General features: G+C 45.6%; 3 protein-coding genes across 3 annotated transcripts; 1 reads left to right on the top strand and 2 right to left on the bottom strand.

The window, feature by feature from the left end:
• Positions 1–18: 18 nt before the first annotated feature.
• EDB93DRAFT_1252558 (uncharacterized protein) lies at positions 19–2141 on the bottom strand (the record flags this gene model as incomplete). Its single annotated transcript, XM_041453297.1, has 6 exons — positions 19–228; positions 1189–1290; positions 1345–1383; positions 1442–1456; positions 1509–1565; positions 1938–2141. The coding sequence occupies 6 exons, from the start codon at positions 2139–2141 to the stop codon at positions 19–21; spliced, it is 627 nt and encodes a 208-aa protein (XP_041305525.1).
• An 8522-nt stretch (positions 2142–10663) lies between these two features.
• EDB93DRAFT_1089415 (uncharacterized protein) lies at positions 10664–13803 on the bottom strand (the record flags this gene model as incomplete). Its single annotated transcript, XM_041446205.1, has 10 exons — positions 10664–10881; positions 10933–11591; positions 11636–11737; positions 11804–12020; positions 12066–12460; positions 12511–12659; positions 12710–12875; positions 12935–13122; positions 13170–13541; positions 13603–13803. The coding sequence occupies 10 exons, from the start codon at positions 13801–13803 to the stop codon at positions 10664–10666; spliced, it is 2667 nt and encodes an 888-aa protein (XP_041305524.1).
• A 5107-nt stretch (positions 13804–18910) lies between these two features.
• On the top strand, positions 18911–21340 carry EDB93DRAFT_1105696 (uncharacterized protein; the record flags this gene model as incomplete). Its single annotated transcript, XM_041447523.1, has 7 exons — positions 18911–19126; positions 19219–19550; positions 19601–19729; positions 19778–19806; positions 19973–20074; positions 20129–20238; positions 20291–21340. 7 exons carry the CDS (start codon positions 18911–18913, stop codon positions 21338–21340), a joined length of 1968 nt encoding a protein of 655 aa, XP_041305523.1.
• Between the last annotated feature and the right edge of the window lie 4308 nt (positions 21341–25648).

Here is a 25648-nt window from a genome sequence, read left to right as displayed (position 1 = left end):
AAACAACCATATCCTACGCTACACACTATTGCTAGTTTCCACATGGACGTGCTCCTGGAAAACAATGGAAGTCATAACGCTTGTTGTATCAGAGTCGGCCACGAGCTTGGCGTTATATTCTCGAACGATAAGGATGAGGCGTGGTCCCAGCACAGACAGCTGCGCTATCTCGAAGATTTGAGCGAGACCGATATAGATCTGAGTGTCCACTGGCAGGGAATATATGTCCTACAGAATTGATAAACGTAGAGGTCGGTGATGGATCAGCATACTAATAAGAGCCTTGAAGAGAATATACCAAGCTGGAAGCAAGAAGCAGCCAAAAAACTAGCACGTCCAAAACTTTAGCGAGACAAGAACCGCATTCACATTATGAACTCACCTCGCGAAGTAACTAACATGAGTTTGCATCAACACACCGTGAAACAGTCCCTAATAATACCTCCAGTTGAGCGTCTTCGCAGTTCACGGAAGTGTTTTACAGCAATCCAGACTGCGAGACACAGTGCAAGGACCTCCCATACAGTGCCAAGTATCCAAGTCATGGAAACTAGAAATGTCGAATCTCCCGCATAGTTAATCATGCATTGATAGGTGCCAGAGAGAAGGAATTCCTCTGGTACTTGTCACTGACTCGGATGTACTTAAACATTTCATACACAATTAAAGCTTACCCCCTGAAATCTGCATCGTCATTGTTGCGATTATCACTGCACTGGCAATTCCGACGGCCAGGAAGATGATAACAAGAAATATCAGCATCTTTCTAGATCGTTGATACATAGCATGCAACCGAATCATCATGACGACTTGCGTGATGTATCAGCAAAGTCAAAATCATGGAGATGTATAGCTCACCACCCAGTATTGCAGTCATAACCTCGACCATCCAAGTAAGTGTGTCGTATATGACAAGGCCTGATAAATACAGCAACGTTGGTTATCAGCTTCGGAGGATCACTGCAGGCCTGAAGCAAACTCACAACTGTGGGAGTCACTGTATCGAACCAAGGAGTTGGTCAAGAATCTCACTCACCCCTACATGGTAGTAGTTCAATTGTTTGCACGAGGATGGAAGGCAAGGCATCTGTGCGAAATACTCACTACATCTGTTGTCGACATTGTTGGAACACTGACTGTATGCCGCCCGTCACAAGAAAGAAACAGAGCCCACGGGAGGAGACATACCCAAGACGTTAACTCTGATTGGGAGGGATGGGTAATGAGCGCAACACCAATGGCCCAGAACGCCGAAACGTACACAATGAATCCTATTGTAACATATCGTGCCTTGAATATGTTGACGTCAGTACAAGTTGCCTATCACGCTGAAAAACTACACACAATGAGGTACAAAACGGTCACGAGGGACCAGCGTTGCCTCTGTCGTGAGTTAGTTGTGGCATTTTCATGTCGGTCTTTTGATGTGGGAGTCGCTCACCCAAACCAGTTCCACCTATAATACTATTGTCAGTGACATGACTGCTCCTGTCATGGTGTCGACCTACCTCTTGTCCACCGTAGCCAAGGTTAATCGAGTCATTACGGTCATCATGCGGTTGGCTCTGAGCAAACCTATAAAATAACTGATGATGAGATTTGCATTGATGGCTGGCCACCAACCGGGATTGTTCGAAACTAGGGCCATAGTATTAGAGGATGGGAGTGAGCTAGTAGGTAGTGTTGCGGAAGTCCGGTTTGGTCCGGTTCAGCAACAAATTTTGCGAACGCTGAACCGGACGCCATGAACGCGTTCATGGCGTCCGGTTCACGTCCGGTTCAGCGTTTGAACATCGAACGCATTGTAAATATACTCGATTGTACTATAGCTAGTAGTAAGGAGTACTGGTACACTACTGTGAAGCAAGGCCAAGTGAAATTAATGCAAGGCAAGACTAAAGATCAGTAAGGACAACAGAAAGGTCATTTTCAGTTACATGAGCGAGGGGCTCAATACGAGCGGCGGCCTCAGCTGCAGCCTGGATATGCCTGTTGTGATAAGCACTCTTCAACAGTTGGAGCGCCTCAAAGATATCGGGCGTGAGCCGGTTGTGTCGACTCTGATCTGTGATGCTGCCGCTTGAAAGGGCCCGTTCTGATGGAGTGGCAGAACCTTGAATCGCAAGAAAATCTCTTGCCATGCGGGAGAGTGTTGGGTATGCCACAGAATGATGCTGGTAGGTGCATCAGTAAATAACTACTAGTCGATGCAATAGATATAACTTACCCCCCACCAACGGACAACATCTCCCACATCTTCCAATGGAGCCGTCAAATATGTGGCGAGTTCTTGACGAGGATTCGCAATGCAGTGTTCGGATGATCGACGAGCGACGAATCAGATTCCAAGCAAAAAAGTCGCGAGTAATCATGTCATGTTCAGTGTATTGCGTGTGTGGGTGATGTCATCTCGTATGTGTGAGTAGCCTAAAATGGAAGCAGTTCAAAAAGGTTCGGACCCGTTCAACGCGTTCAAGGAATGCTGAACGCTGGACTGGACCATCGGTCCAGTTCAGCCTATACTCTGAACGTTGAACTGGACCGTGGTCCAGTTCACGAAAGGTCCGGTTCGAACCGCGGTTCAGAACCGAACCTCCGCATCACTACTAGTAGGAGACTTGGTGGACGTTTAACGATCGCATCCATGCTTGATATACCGCCATCCGGCACTTACATTACCGAAGTGAGATTTCAGGGATGATTGATCGAAGGAACGTTTCAGCATGAATTCAGGTGGAGATGGGAATGTGCATCTAGGGATATATCGATGAGATTAAAGTAGCAGCTGATGATGAAAGCATGCAATACTTCCTTGCATGTTTTCATTATCAACTGCTACTTTGACAGTGACTCGCGCGAAATGTTTGACCCAACGCCCCAAAAGATCAAACTGGTCGTGATTTTGGCAATGTGCCAGTGCGATGCGATCATTGTTCTATGCGACACAGGTTTGAACAACGCTTTGAGCAAGCTGTCCTCTGTTGCGTGAGCGGCGATAAGGATAGATACCGCGTTCAACGAGTAAGACTAGAAGCACCTGTACAGCCACGGTATCGATATCAACATGCAAATTTGTTCAATGAGTATATTCACGTAGTTTGCGTGTCTTGACTGCTATGGCAGCTAGCGTTGATCATTCCGATTCAGACACGGCAAATTGAGGTTCGTCCCACATTCTCACTTACGACGTGTGATTTTCCCCCAGTGATCATTGGGACGGAACAGAAAAAAATCACTTTGGGGAACTTGGCCCCTTCAGACATAGACTGTACTCGGCGTACGTGTACGGTACTAACCGGTGATGATTTACCCGCGGGTAATCGCAAGGTCCTTCCTACTGAAGCACTACAGCCCGTTGGCTCGGTTCAAGTATATCCAAGTCACTAACGTGGCTTGCCCTCAGACTAAGCTTGCATGTAGATTGCCAAGGAGATGAATTTCATTCACAGAGCTGTATGTCTTCTCTTTCTCGGCGGTTTACAAAACGAGAACAGGTATAAGATCAACGCGGCTAAGTTGAAAAGGCTTCAGGGACGAACTTCTTCGACTATTGCAGTGAGTAGCCCTCTTGTGTCAGTGCCCATTTCATTGACGCCACATTCAATAGCTTTCCTAAGATTTTTTCATAGCAACTCCGCGTACATTGGACAATCAGATTTTTGTCGGCGGTGTGTGGTTCCCTCACACGTCCACACCATATATCCTGAAGCACAGTTTACCAGATACCATGAAGCTCGTTCAAATCCTTTACATCACAATCCTTACCACTTTCAGTGTCGCTATCAATCCTTCTAGGGTGGAGGTACCACCGCCACTGCCAAGCTTAAACTGCCCTGACGTAGAACCCGGGAACTGCGCTAAAACATATCCGAAGTGCCCGACAGTCTCACCAGTGCCTTTCAAAACATTGAAGCCTGATTGCTGGGTGTGTTGTAGCTACTATGTGGAGTGAAGAAGTTATTTGGACTTCTCGGTCATTTTTGCTCTCGATGCAAGTAAATGTGTCATGTCGTTTTCCAAAAGGTCGAGAACTTAGCACAGACAAGATCCATTGATCGAGCACCGTTAACTCGTGCGTTCCTGATAAGCTCTGACACCTTATTATTAAAGTGCGCCTGCTCAGAGGTCGCTGACAGCCGTGCATTCATCCGAGACCATGAGACGGTTCAAGTTGCACAGTAAACACTGTACTCGGCACTCCAGCCGAAGTGCTCTTCCTAGATATATAACATTGAAGCAATATATGAGTCCGGACCTTAATCATGAATTTGTTTTATATCGTAATATACAGGAAAGAAAGAGTGTGTAGTACCCTGTTAGCGTTCCGAAGTAGATCGGCTCCCAACAGGGTGGGAAATGCAAGTCTCTGAACGCATCAATTACATACCTGGGCAGGACTTGGACCAGCCACCCCCGCAACGTAACAACTCTACATTTTGAAGGCTAGGCGACGGACTACAAAACAAACACGCAAGCTGGGATGTGGGCGCCTGGGCCCTCAGTGCGCTACTCGCAAACACCACCACCCTCTCCCACAAAACTCGGGTGTGTAGTGTAGTCTCTCCTTTGCAGTATTTTGTTATTTACACATCACGAAATTTTGATCATGAACCAACTTAAACTGAGTGAGCACTGAGATGAATATACAGTATACAAATTATGACTACCAATATTTGATAGGAACATGTATATGGACAGTAGGGCAGTATGCACGAGGTAGGACTACAAGAAAAAATCCAGAATGCAGTGGGAATCACTAAAGAAAAATATGAATGTGCCTGGCGCAAGGTAGCGGTAAGAGTCAACTGGTGGGGAAAGACAACAAAGAGAAGATGACGACGAAGAACGCACTCATATATAACATTAAAGCAACATATGAGAGAGGCTGTACTACTTATTTGCCGCGTCGTACTGTTAGTCAGCAATTACAGTCGGTCCCCTCTGCGCATCAAGGGACCGTTTTTTGGCTATACCGGCGTGCGCCCGCCTCTCTAAATCGTGCGAGGCCCATTAGACAGGAAAGAAAGCATTGGGCTTACAAAGTCTGACGATATCGACCAATATCTAAGTTTCAAGGGTTTACTGATCGGCGATTTACCCGCGGGTAATCGTCCTTTTTACTGAATCAGTCACCAGTGGCTCAGTTCAAGTATCACTAACGTGGCTCGCCTTCAAGGATTGCATGTAGATTGCCAAGGAGATGTATTTCATTCACAGAGCTGTATGCTCCGCCGATTATAGAACGAGAACAAGTATAAGATCAGCGGCCAAGTTGAAAATGCTTCAGGGACGAATATTTTTGACTATTTCAGTGAGTAGCCCTCTTGTGTCAGACTATGTCTATTTCATTGAAGCAACATTCAATAGCTTTCATCATAGCAACTTCGCGTACATTGGACAATCAGACTTTTGTCGATAGTGTGTGGTTCCCTCGCATGTTCACATCGTTGCCTAAAGCATAGTTATACTAGATACCATGAAGCTCATTCAAATCCTTTACCTCACAATCCTTGTCGCTTCCAGTGCCGCTACCAATCCTTCTAGGGTGGAGGTACCACGGTCAGAGCCAAGCATAGAGTGCATTGGCACCAACTGCCATAAAACATATCCAGACTGCCCGGAAGCGTCACCTTTTCCTTATAAATGGGACAAGAACTGCTGGGTGTGTTGTTTCTACGCTTGAAGTTAGTTGGACTTCTCGGTCATTTGTGCTCTTGATGCAAGAAAAATGTGCCACGTCGTTTCCCAAAAAGTCGAGTACTGTAGCGTTCCTAAAAAGACTTCATTCTTACAAGGCGTCATACTTACATTTATTCACTCATTTTCTTATTGTTTCCGTACCTACAGTATATAAGGACTCCTTTATCTATTGTTAGGGCAGTTGATCTTTTCCACCCCCGAATATCATTTAGTTCGGACTATTCTATTTGTCTGAAATAAGTCTATTCTACGAAAATCGACTCTACTGTGTGTAACACTTTCTAGAGCGTCACAAGTACTTAGCACAGACAAAATCCCTCGATCAAGCACAAACAGGGATGCATCATTGACTCGCTTCTGACCTGCTACGTTCCTGATAAACTATGACACCCTGAAGGCGTGACTTGACAACTATGGCTGTGCTCCGCTCAGAGGTGGCTGACAGCCGTGCATTGATACGAGACCATGGTCCATGCGGTGTAGCATAGTGGGCGTGGTATCGTTCATCGCAATCGACTCGTGCAGGAAAGTATTGGTTCCCCCGTATCTACTGTTTATTCCAGGTATACTCATTTTGCAGGGCATCACGGCGTCCATAGATCATTCAATTAAGGCGGACCTAGAGAGTGAATTTGAAGCTTGCAAGAGAAACCGAACTCTGCGAACCATTCGAAACGCAGTGCCACAACCTGCAAGGTTGTCCTTGCGTGTCCCACACAAAGACTCACGCGTAGGCGATGACCCCGATTTCAGACACTGAGGGACTATAAAAGATATGTGGTCATTAGTGTATTGCCATCTAACCAAAGTAAGGCGCGAACCTAGGCCCTGAAAAATGCCAGTGAATGCGGTCTGTTTTATTCTGCCACCTGCTCAAGACATCAGAAGCGCACAAATCAGTCGGTGACGCAAAACGCAGCGTCACTAGTGCTGCCGTGGTCCGGTCCCGAACCGTGGTTCGAACCTGACCATTGGTCAGGTTCGTCCTTGGTTCAGTCCATGGTTCCAAGTTTTGGTACGTTCATGTCCTTTCATCTCTTGACGTTTCACACTAACATATATCTATCAGCAAAAAAAACCACTTTCAACTCTACAAGGCTCGTTGTCAAGCTGCAGGAATTGCAATGCACCCTCGTGCTATTCCAGCTGAGGATCAGGCACTGTGAGTTTTAACTAATCTTTTGTATAACATGGCACTAAATAATTGACAGTTCGAGGCAATCTACCCTTGATAGTATACTCATCACCAAAGCACCTACATTCACCAAGGCCGGTCTCCTAGAGTACATAATGGAGTTCATTGTGACCGAAGACGAGGCACTACAGCTGGTTGACAAACCAGCATTCCGAAACCTACTTTGCTATGTTCGCTCTGGCCTTACTGAACATGATATCCCTCACCGCACAAAGCTCACTGAGACCATCAAGGCATGCACAGAAGCCATAGTCAATGTCATACGTGAGCATCTTGCTAAAGTTGATAGCAAAGTCTCTATGACATTCGACTCCTGGACTTCGATCATCGGCGACCCGTTTTTCTCCGTCACCGGTCACTATATTTGGAGTCCAGATGATAAACCCCAGCAATGGGAGTTACATCGTGAGCAGCTTAGTTTCGCACATATCGAGGGCAATCACAGCGGGCAAAACATCACTCGTATGCTTATCGACTCAATTGACACATATAACCTCCGAGAAAAGGTAAGGTCTGGCCTACTATCCTGCAGCAAGGCTAATGATTCATATAGCTTGGGTGGATGACCTCTGACAATGTGAGCAACAATGATACCGCAATGAAGGAGGTCGCTCATGAAATTGATCCAGAGGGTGTCCAGTGGATACCTGCCATGCACCGCATCAGATGCCAGGAGCACATACTGAACCTTGCCGCACTGACACTTTGTAGATGCCGTTGCACCTACTCCTCAAGCTGCGCTTATGAAGAAGATCCATCAGGCACTCGATACAGGGAACGACAATGAGCTCGACATTTTGAATAAGGAGCTTGCAGCCATGGAAGTAAATGGTGATTGCGAGAAGGATGATGTGTTCAACACTGGGGATTCGCTTGGCAAAGCCCTTGCGCTCATTGAGCAGGTAAGTACTACATCACTATTCTATACTCTTACTGACTGGTATTGTTAGATTTGAAAATCGCCTCAAGCTCGTGCCTTCTTCAAGAAGGCCTGCAAAGAAGAGAATGTCCCCGCGCTCGAGTTATTGCAGTGGATTAGGACTCGCTGGGCTTCTCTATACAAGTGTCTTGATCACATGCTACTCTTACGTCGGGTGAGTCTTTTTTTTCAATCAGTGTTCATCAGTTTGATATTTATAATTGAACAGGCTGTGAACCGCTTCATGAACCTTGCCGACGAAAGTAAAGAAGTACCAAATCTTTGCAACAAGTCTTACAATGATTTCAAGCTCGATCAGAACGATTGGAAACACCTCACACTCGTTCATCAAGTCCTGAAGGAACTAGCTACTGCCTAGCAGTCATTCTCATCTGCGAAACACCCAACTGTGTCACAAACGATCCCAACATTGGAATGCCTTGCGGACCGGTGGCAAGAGATGGCAAACGATGACCAGTACGCGCCGATTGCGGATGCAATCAAGCATGGACTCAAGAACATCGACAAGTACTACAAGAAAATGAGTGACTCCAATGTATATTTCATTTGTCTCGGTAAGTGTTAATATTATTTTCTATGTTGCATGCACATCTAATTATATTCACACTCCTTGACCCCAACTACAAACTTGCCTATGTCGAAGATCGATGGGACACTTGAGACGTTGCAAACGGGAGGGCTCACCTCAAGGCTGTGGTAAGTAGTATTAGTTCTGACTGCTCATTATCCTTCCTGAACTTATGTTTATAGTTTGACAAGTATTATAAACCGCCAACTCGGGCACCTGCCAAAGAACCCGCTCCGCCAACAAGACCCTTGCATGAAAATCGGTATGGTGATGCGTGGATGCGCGAGGCCATCAAAACCCGTCAAGCCGCAGACAAATGCGCTCATAATCCTCATCAAGAACTCATGATGTATCTGTCTTCGCCGCTAGAGCAAGCTGACAACATTGTTGCCTGGTGGGGCATAAGTAATCTCATCATGACCTGTTTATTTGCTACTTAAATGGTTCCTTAGCTTCACTCATTGCAGTATCCTACTCTAGCACGCATTGCACGAGACTACTTGCCCATTCAAGGAAGCTCCGTCCCCTCCGAACAGGCTTTTTCGAGCGGAGAGATCACTTCTACTGTTCGACGCAATGGACTTGCAGCATCCACATTCAGCTCGCTGCAGCTATTGAAGGCAGCATACAAGAATGGCCATGTTTCCGCAAAGGTTGAGGCAGAAGCAGCCATGTTGGATGTGTAGCTACGAGTACAAGTTCTATCTACGTTTTTTTTGCGCGCTGTAAAATATCTACGTTTTTTTTTTTGCTCACTGTAAAAAAAATCGGGTTCAGTTCACGTTCGAATGTGAAAATAACCGGACCTGACCATTCCGAACCGTTCATAAAGGTCCAGTTCGGGGTTTGTTGAGTCTGGTAGAACCGGACCTAGGTCCGGTTCTTGGTTCTCGCTCATCCCTCTGTGAACCTGACCGAACCGGACCACGGCAGCACTAAGCGTCACTACCTGCTGTTTTTCTTGCCGTTTGCAAAACAAAAACTATGTAAGGAATGTCACCCTGATAGCCACGGACACCAGCTATTGAATTCCCTTTGTACTCACTTGGATAAAAAAAAGTTGGTCCTTACTTTCTGTAGCTTCAGTGAATAAATTCCCCCTCACTCATTCTCTCATGGTACGAATCATCCCCGTCAGACTCAATAGCAGCACTACAAAGATATCAAGTGACGGCGCTGCGAAGGAAGATAATATTGATTTTTCTGGGAGAACATTACAGTCAACGACACACAGGTTCGTGTCATATTGATGCATTAAACAGTACAACTGTAGCGCACCAATGATGCATCATTGGTGCAATTGTACTACCTTTGCTTTTCTCATGCTGATGCATCAGCCCACTCCAGGTTGATGCATGCCCACCACCATCCCCTCCGTTCGCCGATGCATCCTTTTTGTTTTCTGATGCATCCCCTTCATTTTCTGATGCATCCGTCCTCTCTTCACTGATGCATCCCCTCCGTTTGCTGATGCATCCTTTTCGTTTTCTGATGCATCAGTCCTCACTTTGTCACGCCCTCCCGCCGTCTTGTGCCCACTGTCCTCCCGCACACGACCTCACTTTCTCGCGCCCTCCTGCTCTTTCGCATGTGCTATCACACCCACCTGTTGTTACTCGTGCCCTCCCACTGTTTCACGTGTGCTATCACACCCACCTGTCGTTACTCACGCCACATCCACCTGTTGTTACTCGCGCCCTCCCACTGTCCTCCCACACACGACCTCACTTTCTTGCGCCCTCCCGCTGTTTCACGTGTGCTATCACACCCACCTGTTGTTACTCGTGCCCTCCCACTGTTTCGTGTGTGCTATCACACCCACCTGTTGTTACTCGCGCCCTCCCACTGTCCTCCCGCACATGACCTCACTTTCTCATGCCCTCCCGCTGTTTCACATGTGCTATCACATCCACCTGTCGTTACTTGCGCCCTCCCGCTGTTTCGTGTGTGCTATCACACCCGCCTGCCATTACTCGCGCCCTCCTGCTGTTTCGCATGTGCTATCACACCCGCCTGTTGTTACACATGTATTGCATTTATTATTTATCTACTTGTGCTCACTTTCTCGTGCCCTCCTGCTGTTTTGCATGTGCCTGTCATTACACGTGTATTGCCTTTATTGTTTATCTACTAATATTACAACAAAGGTCTACTATGTGTCCATGTCTATGTCTTGCTGAGCAACGAGCGAGTTGTGATCAAATGTGTCCACCAGTGCCAAGGTGTCGGTCCAGCTGGTCTTGAAGGACTCAGCAAGCATTCAACGTAAGGAAGCTTGACGTTTGGCGTATGCCATATGGCCCTCGCGTTCATCTTCACCTGCATCCTCTAACGTGTTTTCCAGGCCCCGCTCATCCCAGCGGTGCGCGTCCCATTCCAAAAATTGCAGAATCCTTCGCATCTCCTCCTTCAACAATTCTACCTCTTCTGTCCAGCGCATCGCCCGTGCCCTGGCTTTGCACCATTCTATTCGCATGTCTGCTTGTCTGTGAGTCTGACTAGGAAGTCATGAAATGAAGAGCCACCTACCTTCTGAGGCATTGTCCTTGTTGATCTCGTTGGCAGCTGCTCCCCGCATATTCCAAATCCATGACAACTTTCTCGTTCCCTCTGTTTCTCCCCATAATAAGTCCATCATCGAGCGGACGTCAGCTCGGTCTAGCGGTCGCAGTGATGAGTGCCACCCAGTCTGATTCACTCGCAGTGAAAGAACCACAAGGGCTTTATGTGCATACTCATAAGTCCTGGCAGCAGCCTCAATCCTCGCCTCAACAGCTTTCAATGTATTCCATGCCCTTGTGTTTGCTCCTTGTCCACGGAGGTTGCGGTCCTTGTACTTGAGGATTGCAGTCTGAGCACGTAAGTTTGAACGGAGAGAGCGAAGTGCATCGTGACCTTGTGCATACCGCAGCTTCCATCCGATGGCCTGGAGGCGGCTGTTGCAAGGTGTGGTCCTGCTGATCTGGGATGGCAGCCAGAGCTTGATTGCTTCTGGTGCAGCAGTCACGCTGCCAGATACTGAACTCTCGCTCACACATAGTGCAGCGAGTGATGGCATGTATAGTTCCTGCATCTTCATCCAGGTATCAATCCTCCGTTGGAGAGTGTTGCTTTGCTGAACCATCTTCCCTTCTTGATTATCTGTTGTGTGAACTCCGAGGCCAGCTCTGTTTGCTTTCATTCGCTGTCTACTGAAGTAAGAACAATGTCATAAAAGTAACAGTATACTCACTGTTGTTCCTCAAGTTCTAAGCCAGTACTAATTAATATGCTAGGCATGCAATCCTTATGTAGGGCAAGGCAAGTTCCTGTTTGAAGGTCGATCTCGTCCTCCCTAGCCAGTTCTAGTCATACCGAAGCCATAGTGACAGCTGCAATGCGTCAAGATCAAAATGAGCACATAAGCATTACCATCATTGTCTCGTGCTTACTTTCTGCCTTTTGTTTGAAAGGATTAGGCTGTGTAGAGTCGTACTCCCAAGCCTCCACTTGTTCTCTCCATTGTTTGAGGGCGGCGCCATATTCACCTCGCAAACCATCATTGAGGTCCTCGAAGGCTTCACGATGGTTCTCGCGCTCTGGGAATGCATTCTTTATCTTGTGAAGCATAGTATGACCTGAAAAATCTAAGTTGCCATTTTTTTTCACGAAAATCAATGCACCAAGTCTAACAACCTTTTTCCAATTTGAGTCTCTGAAGTAGTCATCAAGGGTGTCTCGCCGTGCGCCAGGCCCCATTTCTTTGGTGCTTGAAGCGATGGGGTTGATGTTGGCCCAGCCACGTTCTGGTGCTTCTCCGTCAGTCCTGCCTACCCTGTTCTTGAAATTGAATGAAAATGATGTTTGGCACTGCTCAATATGAGCGGGAAGGTGGAACTTCAGCATGAAAAATGAGATTGTCTTGACGGCATGCGAGAGATGCATCGAAATCGGAAAGGCACTCATGTGGTGCCATAATTTTTTGTGCCACTGGCATGCGATGTTGTAGGATACATTGAGAGTGTCGAGTACAGTATGACATAGTGCTGAGAAAAACAAGTAGCCCATGTTAATATATCTACATGTGTGTGTTAGATCGCCAACTGCTGGATGCAAATGACAATTTACCTTTCACCCTTTTGAAGATCCCCAACGGCATTGGGCAGTTTCATGTTATGGCGGGCACAGTCGACAGTACCTAAACCAGTGGTAGCGAGTCCACGGTTAGATTTTGTATCGGCCATGTTTACAGCATTGTGACTTGAACACGTTGATTTCTGCAAATATAACCATTAATATATGAAAAAGAATAATTCAAACCATGAACCTCCTGGACGCTGTCTGCACCGCTGTGCAAGAAATCTTTATATGCTTTATCCTCGACAAAATATCCCCAGCCATGACTCAGGCTTGGGTCAACATTGTCACTTGAAACAGCTTTGCGTTTTAAGCAGAAGTTCACATCTATAGCGAGGAATAATCCATATAGCCACCTAACAGTACCTATATCAGTAGAAATTCCCCTCCAGACTGGAGCTCGCTTTAAACTTACTGTTGAGGAGCATCTTTCCAACCGGCTGGGAGATTCTTCCCTGGGTGTGGGCATGCCAGGCACAATACAGTACATTCACCCTCAACTGTCCCATCTACACCACTGGGATCATGACCTCGCCCTGAGTGCTTAAGCATCTTCAAGTGGCGCCACTCGCATATCATCCGTGTAAACGAATCATACCGATCCTGGAGGAAGCTGGATTAACTTTGAAGGCACCTAAAATTAAGTTTACCTTGATGGGAAGTAAGCCAGTGTTATCGGACATCCAGCTGAGCGCATTGTAAAATTCGAAGGCAGATACTTTTGACTCAAATGAGAGTAGGTGATAGTGTTCAAGAACGCGGAATGTTGCAGCAGTTTTTGGATCTGACATTGTCGGAGGAAACCATGATATTTGAAGTAGCTGTTGTATATGGCTTTGGGCTGTTGCGCAATTGCAGAAGTCGAGAGATACTTCATGTATGCTGTGGGTGTTGACAACAATAAAATCATCATTGAATGCGCAACGAGGGTTAAAACATTTCAGGCCAGTGGTGTGGCCAAGCTGGACACGAAGGCCCAGGGTTTTCAGAGAGATTCGCTCGAAGTATTGACCGTTCCATTTCTGTATTGATATTAGATATTAGCCTTACATCCTCATCTCCCAATCAGACATGAAAGCATACCTCCAATCGGTGAAGCGGGTGGCGCACATGAGCCAACAGGATGCAAGGTGAACAATAGATCTCTGACCCTAAGCAGTCCTGACACCTATACTCTGGGCTGGGACAATTACACTCTGAGCAAGATTGAGCGCCAAGTCTATTACATCTTCCTTCAAGACGGATCATTTCGTGCAGAAATAATTCTTGGTGCTTCAACCACATCAACAAAGGATGATTCTGAATAACGGTGAGCGACATGTCAAAGGACTCAGAACATTATAGTGTACATACACCTGCTGCTCGTTGTCTCCTTTGCTGCCCTAAAAGGTCCAATGATACATCAAGCGGGAGGTCATCGAATGGCTCAGGAATTGACAATGGTGCCGCATCATGCAGAGTCATTGTCGCACAAGTTCGATTATTGATAGTTGCTTGAGCATTCTTGGGAGGTTTGAGACACTTCAGTGTATAGGTGATGGACCCGTCTTGATGAGCTTGGTATTCAGTATGCTGGCAAGAAGGGACTGGGACTGAGTGGTAAACATTGAGCTTGGGTTTCTTTTTCCATTTCTTTGGTACTCTGGACATTACTCCACAGTATATTGTCTGGATTGAAGATGTCCCTGCCTCAGAAGAGCCGACGGCACAAGTAGGATCTGTAGACATTCTTTGTTGATTTCTGCACTGATTGTCACGGTGTTGAATGAAGAGTATTCATCCATACTGATCTCACATTTACGGTTCAAGTCGCTACAAGAAAAAAAATCAAGCATTCATTTAGCAGAAAACAAACACAATGGACATGAATAGGTAGTCGAAGACTAACAAATGAGATTGATGCATGGAGATACGATGGGCAGAGCGGTGCAAACCAAACACGATGCCACAGGTAGACATGATTAGGGCCGGAATGAATTTTTCACCAGCAATGATGTCCAAACAGCAATGACGCCTTGAAGCTGGCACTGAGATGTCAACTAATGCTACCAAATAAAGTATGGTATTGAACCTACTAGTGTGTCACCTGCTTGCTGCAAGCCTACGTCAGATGGCACGATGAACTTTCTGTTCTCCCAGGACAAGTGACCGAACAGTAAAGTACGTAGCAACACAATTGCCTGGTGTCCGGAGTTCAAATTTCACGCCATCCCTATGGCAAGTGTTACATATAAAAGAGATGAATGAAAATGTGAAAACTCACCAGATGTGTGATGGAAAAACTCTGATGTAGCGGCCCTGAGTAACGCAATAAAAAGGGGGTTCTAGATCGCACTGTGAAGGCATATTATAGAATATTCCTTGATAAGAGTATAAAAAGCACTCTTCTGCCATAGCGTTCATGGCCTCCTCAAACTCTAAACTGCCCTCATGCACAGTCACAAAATCCTCTGGTTCGGCCATGTAGGGTGTCATGGTAATATCGAGCCAAAGGGGATCAGTGGATCTTGCATTGAGAGGTATCCTGGGAGTGGGTAAACTGAAAGATGCTATGTTTTTTTTGGATTAGTCCTCAGAAATGCCCCCATTAATAGTGAAAGACTCACCCTGCATCATGAACATTGACACGGTGGTAGTATTTCTGGTTTAACAGTCGCTCAGTTGATGTAAAGCTCTAGAGAAAATCGCCGGTGGTAGTTACAGTAGTTTTTGGGTCAGTCTTATGAACTGCTACTAATGATATAGCGGTGCACTCACCCCGGACATTAGTGTTGATATCAAAATTTGATTAGACCTAAATGGTGTTGTTGGAAATCAATTTCCAGCACTTGGAATCACCGGTATGACATTTTCAGACAGTATGAGTCACTGTATATAACACTGATGCATCACTGATGCATCTCTATGATTAATACAAAATATTGATATCAGGAGCAGTATGGTATAGTAGCTCACCACGTGAAGTATACCCTGTAGGTCAATCATGACATGCGTGAGCAGAATGCAAGTGGCGGCCAGGATTCCTAGTATGAGGCGAACATGTACTGGTTGAAATTGGGACTGCTCGGGTTCTTTGTGATGACACTAAAGATGTCGACCTAGTTGAAATTGGGATTGTTCAGGTTCTTTGCAACAACACCGAGAATGTTGACCAGTCACTGGAGGACTTGTCAATAGACAGTGTGAGATTTTGACATACAGTGACAATAATGTGCATCATACCATTTCAACATCTGCAAGGTCCTGTTTGATGTAACAGTTAGATATAAAGTTGTCAAATTATCAGTAAAGTGTGACTCACCGCTCATGCTGGTCAAATCCTTAGTGGAAAGGTCTCCCAACGGTCGGATGAGGTATCAAGGGGTTTCTGAGGTTGCCTTCGGGGTGCAAGCTCTTCCTGTGGTCTGGGTGCTGGGCAAGCAGCAGGTCCCTCACTCGACGGTTTGCCAAAATCAATCTCATCCCTGAGGACGATCCAGTCGTCATCAATGGTACTACCAATGTTTTTGTGAAAGTCTTCAACTGATTTTGGGTGGGGGTATCAGCACTGACATTGGTCAGATGGTTTTGTAATGTTCGTTATGGATTGAAACATACCAATGGCGCTCTTCAAGTTGATCATATTTTGGTTTGTTCTTCTTGCTGATGATGACGGCACAGTTACTGTGTCTTTTGGTACACATCAGTAGCTAGAACAGAGAGAGAAGTGTGCACTTTGCATTTGAATATCTCTTGCAGTAAGAACAAGCAGTGTCGAGTTGCCAGTCTTTTGGTGTGTGATGAAATCAAGGCTGAAGTGCTGACTGAGTATGGCTTTGCATTGTTACCGCAATTGGCAAGCAAGACCTGACACAAACTTTCAGCCAAAATGGTCTCATTATACGTCAATCATATAGTACTACTTAGATCAACTCAGAGTATGTCTACAGCGGTTCTACCTTGCACAATGATCTTGATAATAGCCATATTAGTTATTGAACTGGTCATCTTTAGGCTCAAGTGCGACACATAATTATGTTCACTGGCAAGTTGGAACTCAACTTGAACATTGCAAACACTGCGAGTCAATAACTACTATCACGCATGCTATGGCACATTGCATTGGACTGGTATCAATGCCCAGGTGATTCTCTCCTTCAAGTTGCTCTCAATGTGATGTTCTGAATGAGAGTATAGTACATGTTTGTTTCTCAACACTCGAACGTTCAATTACCTTTTGGATTTCAATTCCGATGTTCAACCTCCCATATCATTGCTGTTACGACTTGGATGGTATCTGTTGGCGACGCTCAAACAGAGCGTGTGTCGTCAACAGTCGAGGACGTCCTTGGGCTAGCCCTAAGGTTAGGGGTCTTACTTGGCAAGGCTTCGGCAAGTAAGATTTGACGCCTATGTCCAAATCGGGTAGCTTATGTCAAGCGGATGCAAGACAATAAGCTAAATCGGCCAAGGCTTACGACACCCGAAGGTTAATTGTAAGATCATCGTTAATTAGAAGGACAGAAGTCCGACTAGTTAACAGGGGCTTTGCTCGTTGACGGAGTCGATGAGTAAAGATTGAGACTATAGGCTTATCCGCGAAGAGCAGATAAGAAGATAGAATATAGACTGCTGGCGAGGCAGAAAGGATCACTCTGGTGAGAGTAGGAGGTCAAGAACCAAGTAGATTCAAGTTAAGGAATATAGTACATGGTAGCGAGTTTATATAGAGGACAGGAGACGTATTAGTGGGTGATAACTCGTACTACCAAGGGAGGCAATCGGTAAAGGGTATAACCATAAAAGGAAAGCACGTTTGCGTTGAGACACGGGCGAGGCAGAACGTGCTAGATAAGAAAGTGAGTCAAAGGTCGAAATAAGAAGTGAAACACGCAGGGGCACGATCGTGCAGCTGCGGGGCTATCTATAAGTCGCATGTGCGACTGCGCACCGAGTCAGAGATCAAGAAAGGGAACAGGGCAAAGGGAATGCGTCGTGCATCATATCATAGGTTACCGTCCGGATGGTAAGGGCAAGGGGACTGTCCACAGGATCAGTCAGGTGGTGGAACGGAGCATGGATATGCTTCGTCAGCGAAAGGATCCGGCCAGATGTACTGGCTCTGCTGAAGTGACAGATAGAGAGCGAAGGGGAAGGCAAGAATGACAAGGATAACAAGGGTGAGGTCGGGGTAAGGGTATGATGCGAGGGCTGATACCAGAAGGATGAGGAGAAAAATGGTAGGGGCCCAAGCGTCTAGATGTTCTTGTAACAATTGCCTAGGAAGCTGGAACTCAATGTTGCAAACACTCCAGGTCAATAACTACTATCACACATGCTATTGCACATTGCATTGGACTGGTTCCTGTATTTACTAACTTCTAATGTTGTCCAGGTGGGTCTCTAGTTGCTCTCAATGTGATGTTCTGAATGAGAGTATAGTACATGTTTGTTTCTCAACACTCGAACGTTCAATTACCTTTTGGATTTCGATTCTGATGTTCAACCTTCCATATCAATGCCTAGGAAGTTGGAACTCAATGTTGCAAACACTCCGGGTCAATAACTACTATCATGCACACTATTGCACATTGCATTGGACTGGTTCCTGTATCCACTAACTTCTAATGTTGTCTAGGTGGGTCTCTCCTTGCTCTCGATGCGATGTTCTGAATATGAGAGTATAGTATATGTTTGTTGCTCAACATTCGAACATCAATCACCTTTCATATTTCGATTTCCGATGTTCAACCTTCCATATCAATGCCTAGGTGATTCTCTGCTTGCTCTCAATGCACTGTCCTGAACTTATCTGAATATAAGAGTATAGTATATGTTTGTTGCTAAAGATTCGAACGTTCAACATCCAACGTCCAGGTGATTTAGTGCTTGCTCTAAATTGTGCGGTGTCCTGAACTTATATGTTCAATGTTCAATGTCCAGGTGATTCCCTGCTTGCTTTCAATTGTGCTATGTCCTGAACTCATACATTCAACGTCCACTGTCCAGGTGATTTCACACTTGCTCTCAATTGTGCGATATTCTGAACTTATACGTTCAATGTTCAATGTCCAGGTAATTCCCACTTGCTCTCAATGTGATGTTGTGAACTTATCTGATTATGAGAGTATAGTATGCCATGCTGTTCATTTAAACCATCATCAGTCACAGAATGAAAAAGTTGCCTTGTGATCAGATTATGTAGTAAGTTCATTAAATTAGCTTCCTTTTTTTCAATGGGTGATGTTGATCTGTTGTTTGGCAATGAGCGATATAAAGACGTACATAGATGTTGTGAAGGGACACACTCATCTATCATTGTGCAAAGCGAAAAAAAGTATGACGGCTCCACTATTAGTATGGCGTATGACTGAAAATTCTTTGCCAGATGCTGCCAGCTAAGTGGACTACTATGGAACAGTACCTATGGCTCCAAGAACAGTTCCAGGAGTATACTGCAATCCATGATGGGGACAAAGAATACATGCTCTTCTGGCCAAAAATCTATCTTTATTGGTTTAGCAGATGGCCCGAGCGAGCTATCCTCTTCCCTGGTATCGCTAATGAAACAATGTTAGAAAAGGAGAAACAAACCGCAGAAACTGATGCTGTGGATTCATGTAAAGCTGTAAGTCGTCAAATGTGTTGACAATTTATGACCACTAAGGCCTCTGGTAACAATTACAAACTTGGTTTCGTTGGCGGACGAATGCATCCAAGAAAAACCGCGGCTTGAAGAAGGACATGTCCGTCTCCGAAGCGGCACTGGTATCGAAGTCACGCGCAAAATCCACTGAAGAGATATACATGGACATGGTCTATAGTGAACACATCAAGCCTCCCGTCAAGGCCGAACAAGAGGCAGGTAACATAAGTACAGCTGGCCAGCGCATGGCATTGGGCCAAAGTTTTTGCAAGGAGCTCCTGGAAGACAAGTCAGACGAGGTTAAGGAGGAAGTGAGAGAGAGGTATAGTAGACAGAAAAAGGTAAAGAGGGTCGTGTTAGACAATGAAGATGACAACGATGAAACTGACACTGACGCTATCGCAAAGTAAGTACTGGCTTATGTTTGTGATTTTGATATACTCACACGACCTATAGAGCTATCAATGACTTACCAATCATATGCCAGCGCTTCACACATCTCATCAAGAAAAAAACTCAATTCATAGTCTCCTTCATGTGCGCTGGACCAGAGCCGAGGCATGATTGGGACATTGTTTCATTATTGTAAGCGCACCAAACTAGAAACATGACTAATGAACTCACACTACTAAGGTGCCATCCATCAGAAACTCCCGCTGGGAGTAATTTTTCTCAATTGTGCCCTGACAAGGACAACACATTCCTTGCGGCATACCAGCAATACGCTGAGTTGATATTCCATAAGCCAATCTTTACTGTCCAAATCACTGTAGACTCACCCCCATACTTGTCCATCAGCTGCAAACAAGCACAATTCACTACTGCCAGGTGTTGGAGATGGCAATGAGATTGAAGAACTTGAACGACACGACAATGGTGAAGAGGATATGAATGGAGGATGCGATGGCTCCATGGATTGGAATATTCCAGGTCTTTATATTATTTCGTGCCTGCCTGATGCAACTTCTGATGCATCATTGATAGGCTTTGCTACTTCCTCTGATACATCAATGATGTCAGGCTTCAGTAATACCAAAGCCGGCATCAGTGATGCATCACTCAATGAACTTGATCAATCCACGTCTAACTCTGAGGTAAGGCCATTTCATCATCCTGCCTATGTCATCTAACGGTTTTCTAACACAGGCCCAATCTAATGTACCATTTGGACAAGCCCAAACTGATGCATCACTCGCGCAGGCTCAACTTCATGCATCATTTGATTGGCACAACATTAGTACACTGCCTCCCGATCCAACTAGTGTGCCTGGGATGAATGAAGTGTTCGGGTCATCATTTTCTCATGCTGATCTTATAGCGATGGGGTTTTTGGGTGGCAGTAGCACCATGCCGAATCCATTCCCCCCGGCATTCAGCTCATTAGCACCCTCACTCACCGATGCTAGGAGTACTATACCAGGATACTATGACATGCAACATGACACACAATATGGCATGATGTGGAATTTTAGCAACCTTGATTCACAGGGGTGGGAGATGCCTAGCCTGTCCTCGTTCTTGAGCTCCCCAATTTCTGCTGAGCACACCACCACCACAGCTGAACAGGATGAGGTTCTTCCTCACTTTATTCGTCAGTTGCCCATTCTTCTGGCAGCAAATCATCCTGCAGATGACAGCACAGAAGACCTTGACAGCATTCATACTGGTGCTGGTCTTCCTAAGTCTAAGCACAAGCACAAGTTGAAGCTCCCAGCTGCCAAAGTCAATTGCAATCCTGCTATAGAACTCACCCCCACCATCACACCGCCCATGAACACAGCCAAACCCAAGGCCAAACCCAAAGCAAAACCTCTCACCAAGTCTGGTGTGGTAACGGAGACATCGCACGCTACTGCTGATGAAGGCAATACGCTGGGTCATTTGACTGCCCCCAATACTGCCATGAAACAGAATCTGGCGGTTGATATCGGTGCAGCTCCTCGTGTATCAAAGCGAATTCCAATCAAGTCCAGGAAGAATGATGTCGCTGACACTATTGGGTTAGGTGGTTCGATGTTCGTTGGCATTGGTAGGGAAGATCCACCTGTTCTGGGGGATGTCGGGGCATCAATGATGAAGCATCCTCCCAACTTGACTATGGGCAGCGTGATTCCTGCAAAGTACGACCAAGACATCTTAGTATATTCTCATTTTCTCAATGCTAACGGACACAGGAAAAGGCAAACAAAGGCATGAGCCCATGTCTTTATGTCATGATCACAAATTTGCTTCTCGTACCATAGTAATGTTTGATGCTGTTAGTAACACATGTAGTCGCTGTTTTTCTTGTGATGAATACAGTTGTGTCGTCAATTTAATCCCCTTAATAAGTGGTATATCGAGTGCGCTTGTACTTGTAAGGTTCGCTGGAGGTAGAATACAGCTAACTGACTGAAATTTATGAGATACGAGGTGTACATACTAAATCAATCTCCGAAGGTCCAGAGTGTAAACTAGTACATTATATGTGTTGGACAGCGAGACCGAGAGATCAGAGTCAAGGGGAAGATCAGAGTCAAGGGAGTCTGAAGGATCCGAGCGATAAGGGGAGATAGGTCCAAGTGCGTGCCAAAATGGATGAAGACGAGCAACATATGATGTTGGCTCGCGTCCTAGAATATTTTCAGTGGGATGTGGACCCATATCGACCATGTACAACTGTATGATGCTTCCCTTTTTTGATGGTTTGATGGATACTGATGGCAGGGCTGCCAGAAGGATCTGTGTGGAGTGTATGGAGGTGACCAGGTGGCGGCAGGATGTGGACCATACTGGGAGGTATTGTTGATCATGTACGAGTGTGGGATGCTTCCCTTTTTTGAGAATTGTTGATTTGATGCATCACTATTGCTTTGCTCCCCACTGTAGCATTGATGCATCACTGCAGAAAATGACACGGACACCTGAACAACGAGCATCGAACTAAAGCAGGATCCAAACCTGGATAGAGAAGTTTTGGACAGTGAACCTCGAAGGGTATGAGTTCAACTGGGAAAATCTCATCAAGTGAGCTTCAAAGATAATGATGTGGCGACCTCAAATAGTGCCAGATACCAATAAGGACAATTCACCTGCGGTGTCATGTTCATCTCCCACCGGTAGTAAGTTGGGATGTGGGTTCTTTGAAAGCTGTACAGCAGACAACACATGCCTGTACACAGTCCAAACTGATGAACCGAGTGACTGCAGGGCATCCCATTGCATCATAGCAATGTTCGATAAAGTTGTGAAGCATAGGTGGGACCAGATCAAATACTGGATGGGCAGTATTGATGTAGAAATTTCGAACATAGTCGATGCCCTCATGGTCTATAGCAACCTAGTCGGTATTGTAAGTCTTCATGCTGGGTTGCTTATGCAAATATAAATACCCTAAAGTCTAATGCTCTGAAATCTTCAGGAGTTTCATATATGAGATTTGGGACACCATGTGGGAGTACCTAGAGGGATTGTAAGTATACATTGTCACAAGATGGAAATAAATAAATTACCTTGTTGCGATCACGCCTCTTGACGGTATTATTCACTCAATCTCTATAAGTGTTCAGCTCCTGCTGCAACCAGGGTATGAAAACCCAATGGAAGACCATCCTAAAAGACATTATGAGCACATAAAACCATCAAACAAGTGCTACGAATGTGTGAAGGGTATTCCCTGTATCATACCAGCCTTCGATGACCCCTTCATCCAGCAAGGTCTCAAAGCCAGGAGTGAACCTATGCTGGAGCTGTGACCAAGTTATCTCTGGCATCACATTTTCTTTATATGTATCCAATGATGTTGCAGGGTTCCTTGTAGAGTTGGGTTGTAGTGCTGGCAAAGAAGGGTCTGTGCATTGGCAATACCATAATTTTTGGTCCTTAAATTACTTTGAGTGATTAATGGCATGTCTGGCAATTGTGTCAGTGAAGTATTTACAAATCATATATTTGAAAACTCATGACTGAGTTCTGCAATTGTATTGAGGTAGTAACTGAGAATTAGTTGTGGATTTTGATTGGAGTGCCAAACCTGGATCCACATGATTCACCCTGAAAATGGTTCAATTTCAGTGTGGAGACCGAGCCCAAACCTCAGCCATTTATCATGCTGGTCAACAGCTAAGAGGTCATTGACACCGGCTGCCCAGAAGTGCTTCCATTTCAGTCATCTAGCTTTACATTCCCACACTAGGTCGGGCTCATAGGCAGCAAAGTAAGACATCATGACTGACCTAGTGTAGTTGCAATACTAAGCCTCTGATAAACCAATGAATTGAAATGATGAATTCGGACTTAGCTGCCTCTGAGATTTCAAGTTTGGACTTGGAAAATTTTTCGAAATGCATTGTAATTGAATTATTAAAGTACTACAAGTACTACTACATTAATAGTATACAAATTGAATTGTGCTGCACAGTCCTATAGGCCATATCTATAAAGTGAGGGAGAACAGTTGTGGGAGAGAACAGTCGCTTGCATGGTTTTCGCTTGCACCACATAGAAATGCTTAGATACGCTTAGATTCACTAAACACCATGTGGTTTTCACTTAACTCGCTTAAAGCTCGATTCGGAAACTTGCATGGCTGTCATGTGCTTTCGAGGGTCCACTGCCTGTTAGGGCAGCACACATTTAAAAACATTTATTATTTATGAAATACACAATAAATTCAACTACATATTAAGAAAAGACAATTGAGAAATGGGAAATGGGACAGGAGAACGGGAGAATGAGGGAAGTGGGAAAACAGAGAAAATAGGGAAAATAGGAGAACAAAGAACAGGAAAACAGGAGAAAGGGAAAATAGAAGAATGGGAAAAACAGGAAAACAGGAGAATAGGGAAATGGGAGAAAAGAGAAGGGGGAGGACAGGAAACAGGAGGAGGATGACAGGATGGGAGGACAACAAGAGGATGGGAGGATGACAAGAGGATGGGAGGATGACAAGAGGACAGGAGGATGACAAGAGGACGAGAGGATGGCTTAGTCACTTACCAAGTGGCACCCCAAAAAAGACCCCAAACACCTCTCAAGCTCAACACGCCCCACAGCGCCAGTGTCGCCCGACGGCGTCCCCATCCTCCTTTTATCATCCAAGAAAAACATTAAAACCATCAAAAAACACCTTAGAGAAGTACTTTATACACTGTTCATACTAACATGCCCCTAGGAAAGTCCACTGCCCCAACAGGCATTGGCCCTCCCAAATCACAATCACCAACCCCTTCCAGTGCCCCAAATATCCGAAGGACCACATGGAACCTATCCTCTGCAGATAACATCCTAGCAATGCCCAATGATGTCATGGACACCACTGACGCAGAAAGGTACCTAACATCCAAACTCCTCTGCCTTGAGGACCAGCCCTTCTCCCTTTCCCACCTATCGTCTATTCTCTTCCACATCACCCAGATGTCTTCTGTCATCTCAGCTCCAGTAATCGCAGCCATCTGAGTGGTAGCTCTCCTCCTCTGAAAGCAAGTTGTGTGCAAGATTGCTGAAGTGGCAGCAAAGACTTTCACTATGACCATAACTGATACACTTTCATCTTGTCTCATTGACCACACCATAGCAGCCTTAGCTCCCCAAATTGCCAGTATACACATTGCATCAGAGGCCCTCTTGAAGACAGTGCAGCAAGCCAATGAAACCCTAACCACCACGTTGGACAAGGCCGAACACCTCCACAGACTCGCCTCCAATGAAAGGTCAGAACATGAAAGAGGAGTATCGAATGACTTGAGGAAGCAGCAGATGCTCTCTACGCTACTGCTACTGACTGTCAGAATGCCATCAAACTCCTCACCCCCTCACTCAATTCCACCCAAGAATACATCAACCATCTCTCCAAACAAATGATCGACACTCCATCCCCCTCTCAAATACATACTCAAATGTCATATAGCGCAGTTGTCACCGCCACGCACCTCCCACCACAAGTTGAACATGCTGTTAGCAGAGCAGCCATCTGCGCCTGCCAGATCATCCTGAATCTCAAACCAGGCACCTCGCTCTTCCCACCAGGAACTCCAAACAAAGACATTTCCAACCGACTCAAGGAGGCCATTGGAAACATTTAGGACAATAACATCCCTCCTGGATTTGTCCATGCAGTTACAGTACTCCGCAATGATAGGATCATTGCTGAAATAAACCCTGAGGAATTAGCTACTTGGCTACGCAGCACTATGGGACGCTCACTCCTTGAAGCCCAATTCAAATCCACAGTATTGTTCTGTTCTCGCACATTTGCATTAGTACTAGAATACTTACCATTAGGTCTGCAGCTTGAGGATGCCAATTTCCTCTGACTTATTGAAGCTGAAAACATGCTCCCTGATGAATCCCTCATTTCAATCTGCTGGATTAAGCCTCCTGCATGCCGCTCCCCTGGACAACGCAAGGTCTTTGCCCTCCTCCATATGTCAAATGCACACACCACCAATGATCTCCTTTGGGATAGCATCTGCATCAAACGAACGGTTTGTTGTCCACAAGGACAAGAAAGAGCCCATCCGATGT

The sequence above is a fragment of the Suillus bovinus genome (assembly GCF_016758785.1).
Source record: "Suillus bovinus strain UH-Sbo-P2 chromosome Unknown EDB93scaffold_47, whole genome shotgun sequence".
NCBI lineage: Eukaryota > Fungi > Basidiomycota > Agaricomycetes > Boletales > Suillaceae > Suillus > Suillus bovinus.
Note: the sequence above shows the minus strand (reverse complement) of the source record. Positions and strands in the feature narration are given on the sequence as shown.